Genomic DNA, 24287 nt, shown 5'->3' on the forward strand with positions numbered 1-24287 from the left:
GTCTTTCAATAGATAATAATTTTGTTCATAATTTTGTTGTCATCAACTATACACAGGAGGTTATTGTTATTGTATTTGAAAATTTTGTTGCTTTTAGATAGTTGTGATGGACATTGTCATCCCCATCTATCATGGATTGACATTTTACTATCACTTATTTGTTAATAGAAAATTATTTTGTTGCTAGTTGGTATTTTTTTTCTTTCAGATAGTTTATGATAACATACAATACACATTGTTATTAAAATGCTATGATCATCGTTATTAGACAATAATGAACTGCCAATAGAAATGTAACAAAACCTATAAGAGATAGACCGATACAAAGGGTACTTGTTCACTTGTTTGAACTCTAAAAGCGGTAAAAGAAGAAAAAGAGCTCCAATTGTGGTGGAAGGAGGATGAGGTAGACACCTGGAAGTCACGACTCTTGAAATTGTGTATCATTAATAATAATCAAATCGCCAGGGAAGAGCGTGCACTAACTTGAAATATAACAATAATAAAAAGAGGTGATTTGGGTACACATTAATAGACCTTTGGCATTCACATAGTTTATACCAAATCATGAAATCACTTGATGAAAAGACGTGACTAGAGATGCATTGGTAGAATGGTCGAGCCAACAAGAATAAACAAAAATCACATTTATATAATGAGGAAGAAAAGAATAATGGTGTAGGTTAAATGTGGCACTGGCTGAACACAATGGTGCCTCATTTATATCACAAATGAAAAATATTACACTATCTTCAATGGATAGCATATATTTTATGCTTCAAATGATGAAACCCTTCCAAAAGTTATGGTTAGCTTTGCTTCTATCATCTATTTTCTTTTGTTACTTCTGTATACGCAGCAAGTCGGAAGCTTCACCAGAACCGTGCATAAAAAAGGAGGAAGTATGCTTGACGAGTGAGTCACTCAGCAGAGAACACAATCACTGACGCTTGGTCCGGTAGAGTGAATAACCAACAAAGGCGGAAACAAAAAAGGTCCACAAAATCTACCAAAAGCACGAAGTTAGGTTAAAGAAAGGAAAAGTAGTGCTGGTGTAAATGAAAATGTTGGGAAAAATGGAAGGGTCCTTACTGTATTAATTGCAAGCCATCGTTCAAGTCTTCTAATTCTGGACTGCATGTCCTCAATGATCCCTTCCAATGGAGATGATGCTTCTCTACTAGGGGAGGATTCTGAAGCTGTACTACTACCCTGTTCCAATCATGTTTCCATAAATTGTTTGACCCAAAACCTTAAGTTGATGGATAAAGATAGATTTAATACTATGAAATCTAAGACTCTCCCACACTTATGGTCTTTAAAATATGCAAAAGACCTAACAAGTGGATGTCATTATTAATTGCGGAAAAAATAGCGCATAGCATCGCAGGCATTTCAACATAAGGATCTCCAAACAACCAAATTCTTTTTTTTTTTGTCTCTTTTTTGTAAGTAGATCCTTTTTTCGAAGCATTTTTGGAGTATCTGAAACTAGAACTAACTGATGTTCTTCTTTCTCTTTCTGGTCCTTCTCTATTTGGTCTAATTGCTAGCTATAGGGATGAGAATCAAACCTTTCGACCCTTGGGAGAGAAAAGTCAAGTCAATTACCATTCAGCTAAGCTCATGTTAAGCATAAATATCATATTAAATCATTGATCATCAAAAAACTTAAGCAGTGTAAATTTAATACAATATCATCTAAAATAAATCAACATTTGCAAACAAACCCTTCACCAGAAAACAAAGTGTTTTTCATTGATGAAACAATGACACGAAAATAATTAAAAAGAACAATAAGCACTCAGATCTCAACCACAAAGAGATTATAGAAGTTAACAACTACTCAAGGAAAACACACCAAAAAAATACAGTACTTTTAAAGAATTATCATTCATACTAAAATTTACTAAATAACCATCATAGTGTTTCAGTTTTCTGGGTACATTAAGGCTTGAATTTATCCATTAAATTTAACATACCTGAGATTGAATAAATTCCACAAGTTCTTGCAGCCTTGCAGCTTGATGATTATGGATTAGGCCAGAACTCCGGTTCGGTGGCAAACTTTCCAAAATTATTTGAAGATAGCTCTACAAATAAAGAAGGCCAATGTCAATTTGAAGTACAAAGAAGTATGTTCCACTTTTATACTTGAATTCATTGGAACTCAAATAACATGATTTGTAAGAAAAAATATTTGCACAAAATCATAATTATAGATGGCAATAGTGATTAAACACCATGTAGATAAAAATCGAACATGATCCCAGAAAGACTCCCAGCCTAACTTCTCCCTTTTCTCTAAACCCATAGTCTAAGTAGACCCAATAGATATTAACAAAATCTTATTATTTGGCATAGCACTGGATTAAGATCTCTTATTATTCTTTAACACCACAGTGGCAAATTCCGGAACTTAATGGTAAATGTAACTTTCTATTAAGTACTTTCATGCAAACCAAAAACAAAAATTGGTTATTATTGTACGATCTTCCTAAAATTAGAAAATCAAGTTACGACAAATGGAGGAATTCTGTAAATCAAAGAACAATGTCGTATTCAAGTAGTAAACGATAACCTTTGTAGTATAAGAATCATTCAGTTCGAGCATGGAACCAGCTGCTGCAACAGCTTCTTTATCAACCCCTTTTATTTGGAGATAGGGACAAGGAGCATCTTGTAAATGGTCAACCTCAATTAGAATCTAAAAAGGACAAAAAGGTAAAAAATATAATAAATTTGGAAAGGATATGCAGACAATCTTAAACGACAGAAGTAATCAATCATTGATATTCAACTGCATCTTTTGTAAGAATTAAGAAACTCTATCAGATGGTCTATGAACTTTTGGATTCATCTATTTGATCTCTAAACTATCAAATATTTTGTTGGTCGTTGAACCTTGCATAAAATTTCATGCTATTAAACATTATTTATATATTTGATATGTGAATTTCTATGGCAAACAAGTATTTCAAGCCACATGCCAATAGGTCAGAGGTCAATTTTGGAAAGGAATTCAAAGTATGTTAAATGATTAAACAAAATTTACTGGTAAGTCAAATTATTTCTAATACAATTTTGAAAGAAAAGAATTTATATTTCAAATAAAATTTCAAGAAAAATAATATATCAAAGTTGAGGAACTAGTAAAATAAGTTAAGAAAAAAAGAAAAAATAAACATGTCTGAAAAATCTATAAAAGAAAAAGGAAATCAATAAACAAGATTACCTTTCCATCTTGGTAGATGTACGCAGATGCTTCAATATAAGCCATGGCTTGATACCTGGCCACAAAAAGAACACACTTACAGAATTATTCCATAGATAATAGAATTCATTTTTCATAAACAGTTGCAAAACATTGTAAGAAACAACAATAGCAACTGTTAACGTAGCAAACTATCAAAGAAAAAACACATGAAATGATAAATTAGATATTCCAGATTTCAATACTATTTGATGAAGTAGGGTTGGTGGTTACTATTGGTAGCATTGGTTAATTCATTCGTTTTCCTTTGCTTTAAATTCTCTACAAATAGCCTCTTGATCAATAATAAAGAATTGAGGTAGACTTCATGGAAATAATTCTCCTTCAATCTCTTGGGCTACACCAAAAACCTTTTATAACTTCAAGCTCTCCAAATAGTTAATTGACTTAATTTCCCAGGTTATCAATGAAACGTGTAATATATATATTATGTTAAATTTACATTTTTTACCGATTATGAAATATTAAAATAACAATACATACATGTGTGTTCAATATACATATATAGAGAAAGAACATATCAAACATATAATTGTTCCTGGCATGTTCCCTCGAAACAAGAAACTAGAAAATTTCATTGAAATGCTGAAAAGAGGTTCATGCTAAAAAAATATCAAGCTCCAGCTAGAAAAAGAACAATTCAAACCAAGTTAAGACCTCCAATGAAAAACCAAAAATAATAAATCATACTAAATGCCAACAATATAAAGGCCAAAACGTGAGTTGTTTGCAAAAACGAATCTAATATCACAATTTCATCATCAACCGAACAAGTCTTGGAGAGAATCAAACTCTTTGATTGCTCGTAGGTATCTGCTATCCCATAAAATTGATTCATAAAAGTTGTGTTTTGGAACTTGAGTTTTCAATGCATTCACCTTCCATAACATGCTTTAAGCGAAAAAGAACAACTACATTGAAAAAACCCATTCAAGAATAAAGTGGCATGTACTATATTTGGAGGATCAAAAACTTCGATGTCACAAAATATGAGGAGATATTTCCTCTGGAGTCAGTTTTGAATTTCAACTGTTATTGGCATGAACACCTCTTAGCCTCCTTGTGGTGTTCCTTTTCCAAGGATCTCAAGTTTGTCTCAGTGCGAGTTGATGGATGTCTGATATAGTCTTTTAGTCTTTTTATTTGTATTTCTTTGTACTTCTTTTGGTTTTGTTTTGCCTTTGGACACTCCTTTGTTTTGTTTTTTAGCTTGTTTGGATATGATGAGGGTGTTATGGGGTGTCAACCTAGTTGAGATGCTCAGGTGCGCCTCCTGATCTATAGTTACATATGCTCATCATATTCAGAGTATCAACTCAGAGTATCAACTGCAATGCTAACAAGACAACCAACCCAGTAGCCTGAAAAGTCTCAGAACCAGAAATCTAAGAGTTCTTGATGTAATAGAGGAATTAGTAAGCCAAACTACTTAGTAGTTTAAACAGTTAGTTAGCTAGGCTACCTGATAGTTAATAGTTAAACTATTTAACTGTTTCTTTAAACTGTTTCTACAACAACTACTTCTAACAAACTCAATAAATACCACATCTCTTAACCAATTTTGGCAGAGATTTCATTTTGGGAAATTCATTCCAACTTTGAATCACATCAGTTCTTCTTTAAAGAAAAAAACGCTTCTAATTGATATAATGAAAAGAGCCTAATGCTAAAAAGTTCAGTGAAAGAAAGTATAAAAGGGATGAAAAAAACAACAATAGCACAAAAGCATCTAGTAATATGATGCAAAGACACGTCAATCTGACAAATAAAAGCTCTTTCAAAATAATATCTTGAATGGAAAAATTCGAAAATATTTAGATAGAGGACACGAAGTCGAAAATATTAACAAAGAGGCTTGTTTTCGTTTCAAATGAAAAAAAAAAGAGAGAGAGAGAGAGAACACCAAGTGGAAATCTTGAACCTTGCTACTTCAAAACATAAAACCTCTAAAGACACTTTTCATGAAAACTCTCTGATTTCTTTCAAGCCATAAGTAAGCAAGTAGAACTTTGACTCCACTAATAACCTGTTGGGACTTTGATAGAACACCAGCTGAGAGTGATCTTGTTCAATTGGAAATACAAAAACAATACAAAGAAAGGATTGACGATGTGTCGATTTTAAAACAGAAACAAATGATAACAAGAACAAAGAAAGCTTCCCTCCCCGTCTGCCTCTCCTCTCTCAAGGATATAGACAAAAGACTCCAAAAATATCCCCCCTCTGTTCATCGACTCCCTGATGGAATTCCACTTGGAATCAAATAAGAAACCTCTTTATTAATCAAATAAGAAACCTCTTTATTATGCAATCTTACAGAATGAATACAAGTAAACCGTATTGAGAAGGTCTCAATTCGGAACTCTCTCCCTACTCTGCCTTCCTCTCTTTCAAGGAATCACAAGAATATCTCTAACTACTTTTTTGACTGCCTTCCTTTCCCTAACATTCTTCTACTTATACTAATCAAATTAACAACTGACAGCTCATTATTTACTTATGCTAATATCTTAACAGAATGACAATTAATTGACCACTAATTACTCTCAAATTCTGTTTCCTTCATCTTTGGTGACTGTTGTAGTCCCCTGTTCCTTCTTCTTCTTTCTTCTACTGTATTGATGTAGGATTGGTGGTCTATCACTCCCTCACTATTTAAACCTTTCTTCCCCTCCTAACTATATGTGGGGCCCAGACTGAGCAACTACACTAGCCATTACACATGCGCTCTCCTTTTTCCCCCTCCTACTATATTGTAGCATAATCGGAGGTCTAACATTACTCTCCTGTAAAACCACCTTGTTCTCACGACCTTACTTGAACAGGATGTGTTCTATAGGTTACATCTGTGTCCTTGAGTTCTAAAAACCACCTTGTCCTCAAGGTGAAAATAAGGGAATTGTTGCTGAAAATCGTCACAATTTTCCCAAGTAGCTTCATGAGATAATAACCCCTTCCAACTAATCAATACTTCCCATACTCCTATTGATGTATTTTTGCAATAACCATACACCTCCTCCGGCATAGCCATCCACTCATGATTTTCAGATATGATGTAAGGAATCAACCGATGCACCTCAAAGTGTTTACCTATCATTTTTTTTAACTGAGAAACATGAAATATTGGATGTATGGAAGCTGATGAAGGTAGCTCCAATTTTCAAAAGTATGAACTCACCGACCTGAAATTCCACGTCTTCTTTTCAGGTCAGCATACTTCTTCATTTTCTCTTGAGCAATCCTATAATGCTCTCTCAACGCTCCCAAAGCTAAATCCCTTTCTTTGAGCTACTGATCAAGAGTGGAATTGGGAGTTTCAGTTTCGCCAAAATAAATCAAAGGTGGCAGTAAATGCCCATAAACTGCTTGGAACGGAGTGATTTCAATGGAAATTTGATATGTAGTTATACCAAATATTCAGCCCAATGTAACCAAGTCAACCACTCTTTAGGCTTTTGTCCACAGAAACGATTCACCACCTCTGTTTGGCCATCGGATTGTGGATGATAAGGTACCTAACAGGCAGAACATCTCACGCCAAAAATTGCTAAGAAATACCTTGTCTCGATCTGATACTGTGGATCTAGGGTACCCGTGTAATCTATGTCTTTAACAAACACCTCAACCACCGACTCAACTGTATAAGGGTGTCTCAATGCTAAGTAATGCACATACTTGCTCAACCTATCCACAACTACTAATATGACATCAAACCCAGCGGCCTTCGGTAACCCATCAATAAAATCCAGGGAGATGTGACTCCAAACAGCATCTGGAATCTCTAACAGCATCAATAGTCCCTCTGGAGATAATGCCAATGATTTATTACGTTAGCAAAAAATACACTCGTCACAATATTTCTTCATGTCATTCATACCCTCCCAATATAGTTCTCTCATCAACCTTTTATATGTCTCAGAAACCCTGAATGTCCTCCAAATACAGAATCGTCTTAGGTATGAAAAATTGAAGGTAATAATGTTGATGCTTTAGATATCACCAAACGCCCCTTAAACCTCAACACCCCTTGCTGTAAGGTAAAATCAAGAACACCCTTCTCATTTTTCTCTAACTCAGATATTATCTCACTCAATCCGAGATCCTTTTTAACTTCTTTAATAACAAGCAGATCCAATAAGACAGAGCCGTTAATTGATTCAAATGCACTGTAGGTGCCATTCTTGATAAGGCATCAACAACCTTATTCTCTAAACCGGGTTTATAGACTACTTCAAACGTGTAGCCTAACAACTTAGCTATCCATTTCTGATGTTGCGGCTGAATTACTCGCTATTCCAGCAGAAATTTTAGATATGGTTTTCTGATGACTACAAATTTTCTTCTCAATAGATATGGTTTCCATCTCTGCACGACCAAAACAACCACTATCAAATCCCTTTCATAAACCAGTTTAGCCCGATCTCTCATGGCAAAGTATGACTGAAATAGGCGATTGGCCTTTTTGCTTGAATCAACACAGCCCCAATTCTATAACCTCAAGCATCAATTTCAATTTCAAAAGACAAGTTGAACTCGGGTAGAGCTAGTATCAACAATGTCATCATAGCATTCTTCAACTTCTCAAATGCCTCTTGTGCCTCTTTCCATTTATACACTCCAGCCTTCAACAATTGTGTAAGTGAGGTGGCCACGCTTCCATAGTTCTGCACAAACCGTCAATAATATCCCGTGAGGCCTAAAAATCTTCAATTCCCGCGCATTTATTTGAGCTGGCCATTCCTTTATTGCTCTGATTTTCTCGGGATCAACTCCCACCCCTTCCCTAAGATAATATGCCCAAGATATTCTACCCTCTCAGCAAAATTGCAAAAATTGCACTTTATGTTAGTGTACAATTCATTTTCTCACAGAATTTCTAGCACCAACTCTAATTGCTGCAGATGTTCTTCCAAATTCCGGCTATAGATCGGTATGTCACCAAAAAACACCCATACAAATCTTCTCAAATATGGCTTGAAGATCCTTGAAAATTTTAATTAGCATTTTGTCTTCAGAGAATGGATTGGTTAGAACTTTGGTTTTGAAATGATCTTCCAAAACCACTGGAATTTTCATCCAATTATTATAAGCGAGTCTTGAAATCACCAATAAATCAATGAAATCAGGTCGAAACATCTCATGCACTTTTCTGACCTAATAAGAGTTCTAAGCATTACTTGAGTCAAATTATCTTTCCAAAAACAGAGGAAAGATCATCCTGATTTTGCACCCAGTCCTCCACATAACTCTTGACTGTTCCTTTCATCCTAAATTTTCCTAACTGATAAATTGGTTCAAACACAGCTGTTGCATTCGAATTCAACTCATCAAAGTTAATGAGAGTCTCTAACCATTTCCCAAAAGTCTAACAATCCTTTCTTGCTAAAACCAGCTGGAACATGAATATTCATTCTTTCTCCAGAGCTAGGCCAAACTACACATTCAGAAAACCAACCAAAAGAAGATCTAAACTTAGATAATGGAGTGACAACTGAATCTCCTCGATCTTATGAAAAAATGACTGATTCGAATGATAAAAAACCTCAACAAAAATACTTCAAACCACCGAAAAAGGAAAAGAGAAAAGATCTTCTGTTTGTAGCTCATGCCTACCACAAAAAACTCCACTTCCATTGTACCAAATACGAAAATAAGTACTACAGATGCAACAACTTTGAACTTCCATTATAACATGTGACTAAGTGATTAAGGCTGAAGAAAACTTATAATGAGAAACAATCACAAATGATAGGACCAAAAAGGAGAGGGAAGGACGAAGGGAACAGATTGTAGGAGTCCGCGGGGGGTGGGAGGGAAGACTAGGGTTTCAACATTGGGAGTATGTTTCAAGACATTTCTTTTCGTGAGAGCAGTAACACCCTTGATTAATGTAAAGTTTGTTATCCATAAAATAAAATATAATTTAAATAAATAAATAAATAAGCAAGCCAAGCCACTATGTCTAAGGTGAGGATCTTGAACTGGACATTATTGAGCATATTAAATTAAATTAAAAACCCAGCGTGTAAACATAAGCATCATGCATAATATCAACAATATTTTGTCGTACCACAACAAAAGTTATTTCCATATTTCAAAGCATAAATATGAAGGACAAAATGAACGATTAGGATTTAGCACACCTACAAAAGTGCAACTATGTCATTTGCTATTTTCCAATTACTGATTCATAAAGGTCTAATATACACTCACAAACCTAAAAGTTAGTTGGTGACAAGAACAGGAACATAAACAAATAACGGTAGTAACCAGACCCAATTATAGCCCTTCAAATAAAAGGTTAACCAATTCATTAAACAAAGTGAAAATCAAACTGCTGAATGAAAATCAAAATATTGTTAAATGCACTATGCTGTATGCATAAGATATTCACATGAAATCAATCTAGTAACCTCCTAATTCAAAGATTTGGTGCAAGAATTTAAGAGTGCATGACTCATGGTTCTCTAGCTTACCCAAGATTAAGAAGCCCAGCGACTGTACTAATACTAATGTCAAAGTCCACCTTAGGTTGAATGATGAAATTCCCTTCTCTTATAGGCTACATTAATATTCAGGAAGAGATTAAAAAAAAACTTAGATCAGGCCAAATCATAAATGACCAAAGTATGGTCAAGTAGAAGAAAATTATGTAAACTCTAACAAACCTCACGTATTAACAACGCAAATCGGCCTTCACAAATTCTAACTCGTATACAATCACTCTCTGTCAACTGTCCATTTGTAGGAATTCCTGGAAGCCTCAAATATATATCAATGAAATTTTGTATAGAACTGCAAGCCTTTGATGATTCAAGAAGTTTGAGTATATCTTGATAAGCAACCTGCATTGAAATAGGGACAACGAACATCAAGCTGGAAGTTTCACAAATACAAAATCTATGTCCAGAAAAGCTCTCACCTGCTTGTTACTCTTCAGTACAAATAATGAGCTCTCAGGTGAAAGCACAGGATCAAAGTCATTCCGTATTTTTAGCTGTATGAAGGCAATTTAACAATGGGGCATTATAGAGATTATGAATCACCACTAAGCCAAAAGTATGCTTTTAATGTCAGGTAAAGATGCTTATGCATCAGATGTATTTTCATAAAGGGAACATATTAGCTGCATAATCAGTACAATACTCATTACAATCTTACAGGAACTTTTACAGAAACGCTGACCGGGGCAAAATGTTGCTATGACACAAGAGGTCAAGTCCTCATAAGAAAACCCAATGAGGTTCCCAATTTAGTATTTATATGAAATATAGTACGGCTTACAGTTAGTTAAGAACCTATTTGGTAGTTGCTATTATCCAGAAGTTAACTGACACAATTAGCTTTTATCTATTTTTTAACATTGTTCAAAGCAGCTCAAATCTAAAAAACAATCAATTTTCTTTAAGTTGCCAAATCCTGAAGAACATAATAGGCAAGACGCATCAAAATTATTGTTAACATCAATAACTAAATTAATCTTAGGAAATTTCATGTCTACTAACATGTGCGTGAACAAGATGTGGTTCGATGTGCTGCTGGAACATAGGAAAAACCGTCATCATTATGTCATTTTGTGACATGAAACACCCTGCTTTACATTTATCTCTTTGGACTCGAGAAATGAGATGCGAATGAACACCTCCAACCTGTTTCACAAAAACAAACAAAATGAGATGAAAACTAATCTAATGTTGTACCTAAAGCCTAAAGGAACCTTTCAAGCATGCAGCAATAAACAGTAGAAAATAAAATTAGCTGATGAAAACTATCGTACTAAACCATAAAAACGTAGTTTCCCATTCTTACAACAGCAATCCATAAGTCAAGTGATTTCCTGATGTCTGGATGTAAAGCATATACTCCTTCGAAAATTATCTGTACAAAGAAAATAAAAGCAAGTCATGTCCATTCAAAAGAACCCAGAGTTGATAGTAGTAAGCAAAAATTATTAGGGTTTAGCGTTTAGGGAACCTTCATTGTAAAAATGAAGGCTATAACCATTAGTTCCATATTACATGAAAATATCATTTTTGAACAAAGAAAGATAATAATACGAGTGTCTTTTTATTTTTCATAAGGAAAAAAGGCTTTTTGTTGACGGAAAATGCTCAAAATACAAATAAATAATATTAAATAAGAAGAAACAAAGAAAATACCCAAAGGTAAAACAAATGACTTAAAATTAGGCTGGAAAAACAAAAACATTCCAATAGGATAGAGTGAAGAGAACTCCAGGCGAAAAACTTTGTCTTGAAAAACTCTCTTGATTCATTCCCTCATCCTTGAAAAGCCTCTAAAAAACCTCCCAAAAAATTGAGAAAGAATTCAAAAGTGAATCTACACGCAACACTTAAATCTTAGCACAAGCCTTTAGTGATTGCCTTTTCAATATCTCAGAAGGAGCCATTGTAAACCCCTTGATAACAAAATCTCTCTTTTTAGCCGCAAAAAAACGGATATCAACATCAAGTGAAGAATATTAAATCACCGATTGACCCAAAAGTTTACATTGATGGGTGAAAGCAAATTTAATTATATATCATCTAACACTCTCCGTCACTTGTGAGTTCAATATATTAAGAACAACAATACAAGAGCTTGAACACAGGGTCTCTTTGGACCATCTGCTCTAATACCATCTTAAATCGCCGAGCAGACTCTTTTTCTTTATTTTCCTTGTTTCTTTATAAGTCGAGAGCCAGGCTTCCAAAGTAGCTTTCGTATTTCTCAAATTAGGCCATATACCCCCATGGACAACCTCTGCTTCTACTGACGAAGTGATGTAAGAAGGTTGAGGGTTAATTGGGTAATTAGGTAATATTCTAGGTTAATTCACTTTTCACCCCCAATTGCAATAGAAATCTATAAATAGGAGTCTTCTCTTGTATGAAGCATATTATTCATACTAATAAAAAATCCACAATCTTGGTTCTTGGAGGATATCTCCTTGTGGTTACTTAGATTACATCACAAAGGAAGGTGAAAAAGAAACCAAGCTTGCCATGAAACCTGAGTATCTTCAAACAAGACTTCACTGTTTGTAAACCAAAATTCTTTCAAAAAGTGAATGTGGAATCATTTCACCCTAAGATCATAAAGAAAAACGACCATTAGAAAGAGGCACCTCCAGAATACCCAATTTTTCAATAAAATTGTTGAATTTCCGCATGCCTTTAGTTGGATGTCCCCGGAAATCATTCAGGAAGCCAACAGGTTGTTAAGGTCTCCTCCAAAGCACTAAGGCTCTGCTCAATTTTGTGAAAAAGACAACAAAGTCAGCCACCAAAGATGTCTTTCCTACTCCCTCTAATCCCCAAAACCAAAGAACTGCCAGAGATTCCAATAGACTCCACAAAAGATCAATCAAATTCCTTCAAGCTTCACAAAGTGTATCAGATCTGCAATAAAGGCAGAAATTAGTGTCAGTAGTGAAGAATGCTACTCTTTCTTGTGCGGTGGCCATTGACTCTCCTTTTAGTGTCAGTAGCGAAGAATCAGTGGGTTTTATAAGAAACTCTGATAAAAAAGCTTCCTCGGAAATATAAGGGATTAATCTTACTGCTTTATTTGAGGAATCTATCATCCCCCCTTCTCAAGTTCTTTTGGAATTACCTTCAGATCTGCTATCTTTAGTTAATGATTGTGGAATAGTTCTGGTCTAAGGGGTCAGCACACTGTTTTGCTTTCTCACTCAGCCCTATGGAGATTATTTCCTGGAATAGAAAGGGGCTAAAAGATACTTCTAAGAGAGCAGCTCTCAAAAAGTTCATAAAAAATTGTAATCAGGACAGTTTTGATTCAAGAGTCTAAAATGGAGGCTATCAATGTTGTATTTATCACATCCTTATGGAGTTCCAAAGAAGTTGGATGGGAATTTGTGGAATCAGTGGGTTCTTCAGAGGGAATTTTGTCTATGTGGGACAGCAGCTCAATCACGGTTTTAGTGGTAATTAAAGGGCGTTTCTCTATATCAATAAAATGCCTTTCGTCATGCAAGCAGAAATTTTGGGTTACTAATGTGTATGAGCCTTGTGGCTATACAGAAACAAAGTTCATTTGGCCCGAACTATCCTCCCTTTCCCAATGTTTGGCTGAGGCTTAGTGCTTAGGGGGAGACTTCAATATCACTAGATGGGCTCATGAAAGGTTTCCTCTTGGTAGAAGTACTAGAAGTATGTCCATTTTCAACAAATTCATTGTGTTGGTCAACCTTTCTGAAATTCCTCTTCATAATGAGCAATTTACTTTGTCAAGGGAAAGTGGCTCCCCTTCTAGATCATTGCTGGACAGATTCCTTATTAATAAGGATTGGGATGACCTCTTTGAAAACTCCCGTGTTTCAAGAAAAGCTCGTATATTCTCTGATCATTTTCCAATTTTTTTGGAGGCCGGTGCAATATTATGGGGCCCTAACCCCTTCCGTTTTTGCAATAGTTGGTTGCTGTCCAGTTAATGTAATCAGATAATTGAATCCACTGTGCGCAACTTCGCTCATCAAGGTTGGGCTGGTTTTATCCTACATGAACAATGGAAGAAGGTTAAGCAGGCTGTCAAAGCTTGGCACTCCTCCACACAAGCTAAGATGAAAGAAAATGAGAAGCTTCTTTTATCCAAGCTGGAGTCTTTGGAGGCTACAGCAGATTTGGTTGGTTTAAATGTGGTAGAAGTGTGTATCAGATCTGCAATAAAGGCAGAAATCCTATCCATTTATCAGTTTGAAGAACGCAACCTTATTCAGAAAAGCAAACTTAATTGGCTGTCCGTTGGGGATGAAAACACTGAGTTTTTCCACCGCTTTCTGAATGCAAAGAAACGAAAAATCTCATCTCAGAAATGAAAAATGATCAAGGGGCAGTTATTAATTCCTCACTTGAAATTGAACGACTTATATCGGGTTTTTGTTAGAACCTTTATACAAATATCCCTGGAGTTAGATTCATTCCTCAAATTAATGATTGGCCTTGTGTAACTCCAGCTCAAAATGCAGCCCTTATCTCTCAGTTTAAAATGGAGGAATTATTCTCAGCAGTGAAAGCACTTGTAGAAATAAAGCTCCATGTCCGGATGGTTTTATTTCAGAATTTCTTATCAAACGTTGGGTTGCTTTCAAGGACCCCTTCAAGTCCTTGTTGGATGATTTTCACAGAGATGGAAGGCTAAATGCTTGCGTTCAAGAAAATTTCATATGCCTTGTTCAGAAAAAAGAGAACGCCTCAGTTATGGACTTTCATCCAATTAGTCTCACAACCCTTTCTTACAAGGTGATTGCAAAAGTCCTTGCAGAAAGATTAAAATTAGTAATGGATTCCATCATCAGCCCCTTCCAAAGTGCTTTCATTAAAGGAAGATAGATTCTTGATCCCATCTTGATTGCAAATGAAGCGGTGGAGGATTACAGTGCCAAAAAAGAAAAAAGGTTGGATCGTGAAACTAGAACTTGGAAAAGCTTTTGACCGAGTTGATTGGGGATTTTTAGAAAAGGTTCTGATTCTGAAAAAATTCTGCTCCAAATGGACAGCATGGATGATGGGCTGTTTGTCGAATCCTAAATTCTCCATCTTCATCAATGGTAGTCCAAGGGGCTACATAACTGCTTCAAGAGGTATCCGTCAAGGGGACCCCCTTTCGTCCTTCCTTTTTCTCCTTGTAAGCGAGGTTTTAGCAGCCATCATCAATAAGCTTCACCTTAATGGACAATATGAGGGCTTCCTAGTGGGCAAGGATTTGATACACCTCCCTTTGCGGCAATTTGCTGATGATACTCTTCTTTTCTGCAAATTTGATGATAAAATGCTTCTCAACCTTAAGGAAGCTATTAGACTACTCTTCGAATGGTGTTCGAGAAGATAGTTAATTAGGAAAACTCAGCTCTCAGTGGAGTTAATATACCCGAGGGCATCCTACTGCAAACTGCTGACCGTATTGGCTGCAAGGCAGAAAATTTACCTATTGTATACTTAGGTCTCCCTTTAGGAGGCTATCCTCGACGTCAAAAGTTCTAGCAACCAGTCATCAATCGTATTCATAAGAAATTAGACAGATGGAAGCGCCTCAACATCTCTAAAGGAGGAAGGCAAATTTTGTGCAATGCAGTCTTGGCAAGCCTCCGAACTTACTACCTATCCTTGTTCGCTATCGCTCAAAATGTGGTAGTCTCCTTGGAAAAAATCAAAGAAATTTCTTTTGGGAAGGTTTTTCCAGTAGCAAGCTTAACCATCTTGTCAAATGGAACTTGGTTTCTCTTCCCTCAAAGGGTGGGGGTCTCAGCCTTGGAGGCTTCAAAATTCATAATTCTGCCTTGCTAGCAAAATGGGGCTGGAGATTTGCTATGGAAGATTCTGCCTTTTGAAGGAAAATTATTTGTAGCATCCACGATAAAGAGCCTTTTGATTGGTTCACAATGGGAAAGTCCGGAAATAGTTTAAGGAGCCCATGGATTAGCATCTCAAAGGTGTGGAAGTCGGTGGAATCTTTAGCATTAACTAAACTTGGTAATGGTAGTAGAACAAGTTTTTGGTCAGACATCTGGGTTGGAACCTCACCTCTCAAAGGCCTTTTTTCCCTACTTTACAGAATAGTCTTACTTCCCCAAGGCTCGGTTGCCAATCATTGGGATTTTGCTACCCTCTCTTGGTCCCTACCATTTACAAGTTTAAAAGATGCTGAAATTGTAGAATTTGAATCATTACTCTCCCTTCTCCCAGATGAACAAGTTCTTGATTTCGAAGATCACAAGGTTTGGTCTATTGACCCCATGGCTGGTTTACAGTTAAATCTCTCTCGGCCCATTTGCATTCAGTTCGCCCAATGGATAATTGTTTATTTAAAGCCTTATGGAAGTCCTCCAGCCCCCGGAGAGTTAATATTCTGATTTGAGTGATGATTTTGGATCCCTCAACAGTGCTGATATACTTCAAAAGAAGGCCCCCAACAAGTGCTTTCTTCCCCCAGTCTGCCCCCTCTGTTTGAAAACTAATGAGACTTCAGCTCATTTGTTCTTATTTTCCCTTTCGCCTCTTTCTGCTGGAACAGATTTTTCTCCATCTTCAACATTGTTTGGGTTTTTGATGGCTCTCTTCGCTCCTCGATTCTTCAGCTTCTAGAGGGTCCTCCGTTCTCCAAGAAGCCAAGACTATCATGGTTAAATTTGCTAAAAGCTATCCTCTCCGAATTATGGTTTGAAAGAAATTAGAGGATATTCCATGACAAAGAAGAACTGTGTTTAGAAGTCTCTCTCTGCAGGAAGAAGTGCAGCAGCTTTGGGTTTCCTTGAACAAGGAGTTCGAGGCTTACTCTATTCAAGATATTTATCTCAATTGGGCAGTTTTCTTACCCCATCCAGCCACTTAATATTCTCCCAGCATCGTTTCCAGGACTCATTTTTGTATATCTCAGCAGCTGTATTTTTGTTTCTGTCTTTACATCAACTTTTTTTAGTCTTTTTCTCAAGTCTTGGCCTATGTTAATTTGCCGGACTTTCATATTTTGTACTTTCTAATTTTATTTTCTTTGCTTAGTTCTTGCTTAGTTATGGAATATGATCTTTTGGTGCTAAGGGGTTGTCAACCTAGTTGAGATGTCTAGGGCACCTTCTGATCCCCTAGGGCTTTTTGCTTTCTGCTTCTTTATTTTTCTCAATGTATATACCTCTTGTACTTTAAGATTTTATCATTAATAAAGAAGTTCGTCTCCTCTCAAAAAGAGAGAGAGAGAGAGAAACACAAAAGGAAGGGATATGAGATATCCACACAAACCAATGGGTTACAAGAAAAGAAACGCAACTGGCGTATATCTAAGTTTAAGCTATAATTAGAAAATAAATAAATAAATAAAAAGACATGAAGTAGAAGACCAAGTATACAGAAACAAAAAGTGTCATAAAATTCCAAAATACACCCCTATTCATTTCTCGAAATATTTCGGAGTTTATTTCAACTAACGTTCCCAAAGGAAGGGAAAACCCCCATTGGAACAAAGAATTTTCAGCTGAGCTTTGGATGAGGCATCCAAAGCTTTGTTAGTGCAACACTACTGAATATTGACCACAATAACCAGCCTATCCCAAAAGCTAACAGACTGGTAGAAAACGGGCACAAAAAAAAAAGATATCATCAACAATTTCCCACTGTTTTTACCAAGAGGACACTGTTAGGTATTAGATATTTTGATTGGCAGACTCTAAACAAATTGGTTTGTGTGGTAAAACATCATATCCCTATTAAAACAAGAATAAAAGTTAAGCCAAATACAATGAAACAGTGTCCAGCTTAATACAGATGGCGGAAACTGAGAAATAAAAGAAGAGAAAAGTGGAAGCAGTTGTGCTTCCTTTGGAGGGGGAAAGCAAATGAGGAAGGAGAAAGGGAGAAAGAAGAGAGTGGGAACAAAGAGGAAACCTACAGAGGTTGAAGAGCAACGACGACGAAGAAAATATCAAGGGAGACCAGTACCTGGGGGGATGGCATGGATGACCAAGGATCACACGCACGAGAAGACGAGGCGACAAACAAAATATTCAATGGGACTAGTCGATTGAAAAAGAAGAGGGTCAAGTTTCAACTGAAATCTCTAAAAGTTGGGGAAAGAGATTCGAAAGTGGGAGTTTCATTGTCAAGAGCCACCGAGAGGAGAAGGGCAGAATCATATTGTTTCGGTTATGGTAGCTTAGTGGGTTGAAATCAAAGAAACTATTTGAGGCCCATTTATTTTCAAGACCAGGAAGAAGGCAGACGATAGTCAGTTGGTTAAGTTAACAATTGTGTGTTTTTTTATTGTTATATGATAGTAATTTAATTCATAAAAGTATATATCTTTTTGTTATGGTACACACCTTGAGGACGAGGTTTCTCTGAAGGGCGGGGTAATGTTAGTCTAGGTTTAAGAGTAATTAGACACATAGGAAGTTGCTAGTAGTTATGTCTAAGGATGGTTACTAGAAGTTATTGTGTAAGTGTCGTTACTAGGGTAGTTACAACTTGTTATAAATAGAGGGAGGGTAAGTGAGAGGGGAGGTTATTTTGTGTAGTGATCTAGAGCTTGGGTGAGAGTACTCAAGATCTTGTTCTGTTGGGTGAGGTTCCAAATGCATTATACTTGGGTTTCTTTATAGTTATATTTCATTATATTCAGATCTTGTTCTGTTAGGAAGTATCCTACCAGACACCAGTTGGGAGATGGGCAGAATGTCAAAGAATTTTTGCAATTTTGCACTATTAAGCTACAAATCAACCCAAAAATGCTGATGAGTTAGGTAAATTTGATTATAACAACATTTTAGCACTCCCCCTCATTTTGTTATATCAGCATTTTAACACTCTACTCCTCATTTGTAGACTTAGAATTTTGTAGAAAGTGATACAAGGGGAAATCAATATTAATAGTGGAGAAAATAACATTATAGACACTCAAACGTAGAACCTCTTTCTCTAATACTATGTTAAACCACCAATCACCTCAAAAGCTTAAGTTGATAGGTTATGGTAAATTTAATTGTATCAACACTTCAACACTTTCCTTCACTTAATTATATCAAAATTTCCATATGTAGCAAGTATTCAACTTCTTGAAAGAAGAAAACCCATGAGAAGACCTTGACCTTTTTGGGCATCCAACTTGCCAAATAATTTTCAATTCTGGTTATCCAAAGTCTCCTGCTTCACATGTGTAGGAGAGAAAGATTTAACTGGAGAAGATCCATCAGCAGCCACACTTCTAAATCTTCTAAGGTGTGTAGCTTGGTTAAGACAGCATCTCTGGGTTCTTGAACCTCCCAATCAGTGACATTGCTTCTCAATTTAAGATCCCATCCTGAGAATCTGAGCAGCATTAGCTAACTATGCTTTTTCTTGAACACAATTCTAAACAGTCTAGGGAACTTAAAAGGGGGGTTATCCATCACCTATTTGTCTCCTTCCAGAAGCGAGTTCTATCTCCTCAATCAGTTCTTATTTTGTAAAATTCCTCGAGGAGAAGAAATTTTTCATGATTTGGGACCATGGGCCTCCAAATAAGTGAGAATCAATCATAGAAGACCACCAAAATTTCTCATTCCACCTGTACTTAGAAGCAATAACCTATCTCTAAGCCATATCTTTTTCCGTAGGAAAGTCTCACCCCATTTATCAATAAGACTTGGGAGTTTTGGTTATTAGTTCGGTAGTTTACTTCTTCAAAACTAATAAATACAGCTGAGCTGCACCTTGATTCTTCTGATGAAGAATTTTGTAAAAACTTGTGATGCACTCACATCACGTCCCTTGAGGAATTAGGTTGCTTCTTCCTTCAGAAGATTTATTCTGTTATTTTCCATCTCACATCATTATAGCTGATGCAGCTGCTGATTATTTATCATTATGTTTGGCCTTGTATTTGGCTTTATTTGATCTTGTAAAGAAAATAGGAACCTAGTATAAGGGTTTTATTTTTGCTTCTTGGATATGAGGAGGGCACTAAGAGGGTACCAACCTAGTTGAAATATCTGGGTGCACCTACTGATCCTCCCCTCCCTCTATTGCTCTTTTGTATAACCTTCAATATTAATAATAGCGCGTTTCCTTTTTAAAAAAAATAACTGATGCAGTTGCCATACAACCATGTCCATACTTTTTCCTATCTCCTAATTGTATATCCTTCCAACCATGTCCTTACCTTTTCCTATTGCCTAAATACTTCTATATAGGAAATCTTATACGAGCAGAAAAGAGAACACAAGGTTCACGTGGAAAACCCTAAAACAGGGAGAAAACACCACAGTAGAGAGTTTGTATTATTTTCACACACAATGAAAGATACAAAAGAAGACAACTTTATAAGTTCTTGCAAGCCCTAATATAGAAAACGAAATAAATTTAGAGTAAAGACAATTACTAAAATACCCTCAGAGTAATAAACTATCAACATCAACAAAGCCCTTATTTCCAACACTTATTTTCCTTAGAGCGACAATCCATGAAGAAGTAGACATATTGTTAATGTAAGCTAAATAAGCATAAAAAACTATTAAACTACCAATTCACCCAAAAGCTTAAGCTAGTGGTAGAAGGCAAATTTAATTATATATCACTAACACTCCCCCTCACTTGTAGACTTGAAATATTTGAAAAGTCCAACAAGTGGAATCGATTTTAATTGGGGAGGAAACGACAATGCAGGGACTTGAACACAGGACCTTCTTGGACCACCTGCTCTGATACCATATTAAACTACCAATTCACCCAAAAGCTTAAGCTAGTGGTTGAAGGCAAAGTTAATTATATATCACCAACATAATTCGTGATAACAATTCTCTATAGTTGCTATGCACTCTTGAAAAAATAAATAAATAAATATTGTTTTTTATTACTTTTATTTGTTTACGCCTCAAAATCCATGATAATGGAAGCCCATACTCAGGAACCCACCCTATATGGACAACATCAGTTTTCCTAACCTTTTATATATGTTTAAAGTTAAAGAAAAATATAACAAATGAATGCAATAACAGACCACTCCACAGTCTTCAGAAACTTCAAGCTCCTTAAAACCACTTCGAGCACCGGTCTCCAAGTCAAAAAGCGGTACTTTTGTTCTTCGACCATTTCTCATGTCATCAATATTCTGAAAATGCATAATAGAAATAAAAAGTGTAAGACAACTGCCAAAATTATTTGTGATCGTATTCTCTTTCATATGTAATTTTAGTCATGCCTAACTCATATAATGCTCTTCCTGGAGAAAACTCAGTGAGGTTTTCCTTTTCTATCCGTTAGTTAGTTATTTATTCAATTTTTGAAAGATGCATTTAAGGAAGGATAAGAAATGTGAGTTTGACAAAAAGGTTACAAAGTTCTGGCTGTTTAAAAGGTGTAAATAGAAATAAAATGAGCATTATGAACAAAAGCTGAAAACACACGCATCTTTGACCTTGGATAGCAGCGACAAATCAAGTGTGCTGAAATCATCATACTTGAAATCCTTCACTTGCTCTGATCTGTAATAACTTTCAAGCGAAATTACTTCACATCCAACAATATTAGCCATTTTATGAGCTAAACTAGTCTTCCCTGACCCACTTGGACCACCTGCAACAGTAGCATAGGGAATCAATAGTAGTCAAAAGGCTTATGGAAAGTACAAGATTAAATAGTAATTCAAGCTCTATGAAAATAGTATAACCTAAAACCTGGGTTATTTATCATCAACAAGAGAACAAGCTGTGATTTATAGGCGGCAAGTAGTGCCAAAAAATGAAGTTTAGTTGGCGTAAGAATTAAGTTAATTATATGAGATGGTTAGCATTTACTAAAAATTACCAAAGGAAGGTAGTGGCCGATGATTATATATAAAGGGGCACTGAAGGGGCAATATTTAAGTTTTAAATCCACAAGGGTGATAGCTCCCTCAAAAAGCTATCAACCTCGTTTTTGGATAATTACTCTTTTGAGTTTCTATTGCAAGGTGGTTACTGACAATACACTCTGCAGTTTGTTTAATTGATGATAAGATTGTTTAATACTCACGCTGCTAATTTTTAACATATCTAAAATAGATCATTTTTGTTCAAACTACTCAATAGTTCTGTTAATAATTTTATGTATCAGAAATTCAAAATTTTATTTCTATATATATTTATTTATTTAAATTTTAATGCTATACATAATACTTCTTAAAATTATTTTATTGAGTGCCTCACTTCCCTCAGATGACATATTCTTGTCACCTGTCACCTTAAGGGTGCATTTTAAGTTTATAAAGCATGAGGGTGCGCTTTGAAAACACTGGGTGGAGATTTATGACACAATGATTGCAATAGAGATTGATTACGACAACGTCAAAGAACTTGAAGTAGATGATGAAGATGAGATTCTTGAAGGGGAAGTAAATTCTTTTGTGATTGATCCTCTGATAATGGATTTTAATGAGTTTCATGGAAACATCTCTTTTGACTTTATGGCCAATGGAGAAGTTCATCTTTAGGGGGCAATATTGGATTTTCTCTATCGGATTTACGTCATTAATTGGAATAATTTTGTTCAAAATGTAGGAGGATGATTTGGTCATATGCAACTGAATGAGGTTCCACCCCTCCTAGTTCAGGAATTCCCAGTTCTACCCATGTAAATTGCAGCGCCAAGTTTCTATCATTAACCAATTGAGCTTCTCTCATACAAGCCTCCAATGTTTGAGGATATCTATTGACCACTTCTACTTGTAAGGTTGGTTCTAATCCAGTCACAAACGCATCCATGAGCACACTCTCTGCCATATCAGGTAAAGGAGCCAAATAATTCAAAAAATTTCTTCACATAATCATAATAAGATCCTTCTTGCTTAATGTGGATCAATCTAGCCCCTAAGCTTCTATGTCCAGTATCACGGAAATGCTCAAACATTCTCTCTTTCAAATCTTCCCAAGATTTTACTTTCTTTCAGTTGTTACTCCATCTATACCAATCGACTTCATCTTGGCCGAAACTCACAACTTCTACCTTAACCTTCTCGGATTCTAGTAGATCACTAAACTAAAAAAAATGTTTAGCCCTGTACACCCAGAACTCCATCTATACCAATAGACTTCATCTTGGCTGAAACTCACCATTGCTACATTAACCTTCTTAGATTCTGGTAGATCATTCATCTTAAATAAAATGTTTAGCCCTGTACACCCAAGACTCTGGGTTTTCTCCCACAAACATAGGCATCTCAAGCTTCTTATACTTCTGTCCACCGTTATTGTTCCATTGTCTATCACTATCTCTAGATCTCCCATCTTTCCCTTCAGTTTCAATACTGACCCATCAGATGTGCACAATTCATCCTTGCATCTATAGGTGTTGCTTTCTCTCATTCTTTGGTCATTCTGTCGACAGCCTTCTTTTTGGTCCCCTCTAATCTCTCTTCCATCTGTTTATTAGCCATCAAGCGCATCATCACCCCCAGATTTTTTAGCTCTCATACCAATTTGTTAGGATTCTACCTTAAAATAACAAAATAATCCTAACAAAAGGCAAAAAACAGAAGCAGCACTCTATATTAATTATATTACTTAACCAAAATAAGAAGTCACAAGATGATTTCAGCAAGAAAAATAACCAAGCAAAAAGATAAGAACATACCCAGCACCTTAAAGAGGGCTGGAAACCTCTCCGCTAAGCTTCAGCAGCTTTTTACACAAAATAAACCCTACCTACAGCAATCCCCATAACATTCCATTTATATCTCTCCTCGTGGGCCCCAACCGTCAAGATCTTTCCCCAATCATTTTCCCATCATTTATTTGCTGGTTAATAACCTTTCTGCCCCTCCTTTTATATTTGTGGATGATTGGCGGCCTAACAAAATGTTTGTTGTTTCTTGAGACCTCCTCAGAGGATCCTTCCTATATAACAATACAGTTAGAAATCAGAATAATTTTATCGACCTAGGGAAGAAAATGTAACGGATTTGTCAAAAGCGCCCTGGTTTTCTGAGAAACTCTTCCTGGATACAACTATTTAACCTGCTAACCAACATGAGCATCTAGAGCACTTGTAGGATCACAAAAAATGTAAACAGAATTGGAATATACAGTTCTAGCTGTAGAAACCCATTGTCTTTGCCACTTATGTTCACAACTTTTAACCAATCTTAGAGAAAACACGGCCAGAAAGCAATTCAAAATCATGCTGCAACGAAACAACTTCAATGGCCTTCCAATAACGACTTGATTCAAATTCTTATACAAAAGTATGCTGTCACGCACAGTAGCATTGAAAAAGCATGACACCTGAGAAACATAAGCAACTGTCCCTCTGGTTTCGATGGTTGTAACTGCCAATGGAGGCAGCTCCCATAGCATTGCCATTATAAGTGAAGGTTTTTCCTTCTCCATTACCTCCAACCACTGGAACTAAGCAGCCAACTTCTAAATGCAAAATGACATTTGATAATGATGGGTTCTCTACCTTACGCAACAACACTTCTCAAAGCCAAAGTGCCAATTACATCATCAGCTTCCACTCTAAATACCCCAAACACCTTAACTGCCATGGAC

General features: G+C 36.0%; 1 protein-coding gene across 5 annotated transcripts in view; it reads right to left on the bottom strand.

Annotated features, from left to right (window-relative positions):
• Positions 1–428: 428 nt before the first annotated feature.
• LOC101220584 overlaps positions 429–24287 on the bottom strand; it is a 32648-nt gene continuing 8789 nt past the window's right edge. For 4 of the 5 annotated variants that reach the window (XM_031885697.1, XM_011656802.2, XM_031885699.1 and 1 more), the window contains 12 exons: positions 21179–21336; positions 20762–20872; positions 11084–11152; positions 10780–10923; positions 10197–10271; positions 9943–10119; positions 9751–9836; positions 3236–3290; positions 2582–2707; positions 1983–2093; positions 1093–1212; positions 429–1006 (listed from right to left, as the gene is read on the bottom strand). In XM_031885697.1, coding sequence (XP_031741557.1) covers positions 941–1006; positions 1093–1212; positions 1983–2093; positions 2582–2707; positions 3236–3290; positions 9751–9836; positions 9943–10119; positions 10197–10271; positions 10780–10923; positions 11084–11152; positions 20762–20872; positions 21179–21336 — 1298 coding nt within the window. In that variant the 3' untranslated portion in view covers positions 429–940. Of the gene's footprint in view, positions 1007–1092; positions 1213–1982; positions 2094–2581; positions 2708–3235; positions 3291–9750; positions 9837–9942; positions 10120–10196; positions 10272–10779; positions 10924–11083; positions 11153–20761; positions 20873–21178; positions 21337–24287 lie in introns of those variants that run through there. The other variant, XM_031885698.1, reaches the window with a different exon arrangement.

Source organism: Cucumis sativus, chromosome 5 (assembly GCF_000004075.3).
Source record: "Cucumis sativus cultivar 9930 chromosome 5, Cucumber_9930_V3, whole genome shotgun sequence".
NCBI classification, from domain to species: Eukaryota; Viridiplantae; Streptophyta; class Magnoliopsida; order Cucurbitales; family Cucurbitaceae; genus Cucumis; species Cucumis sativus.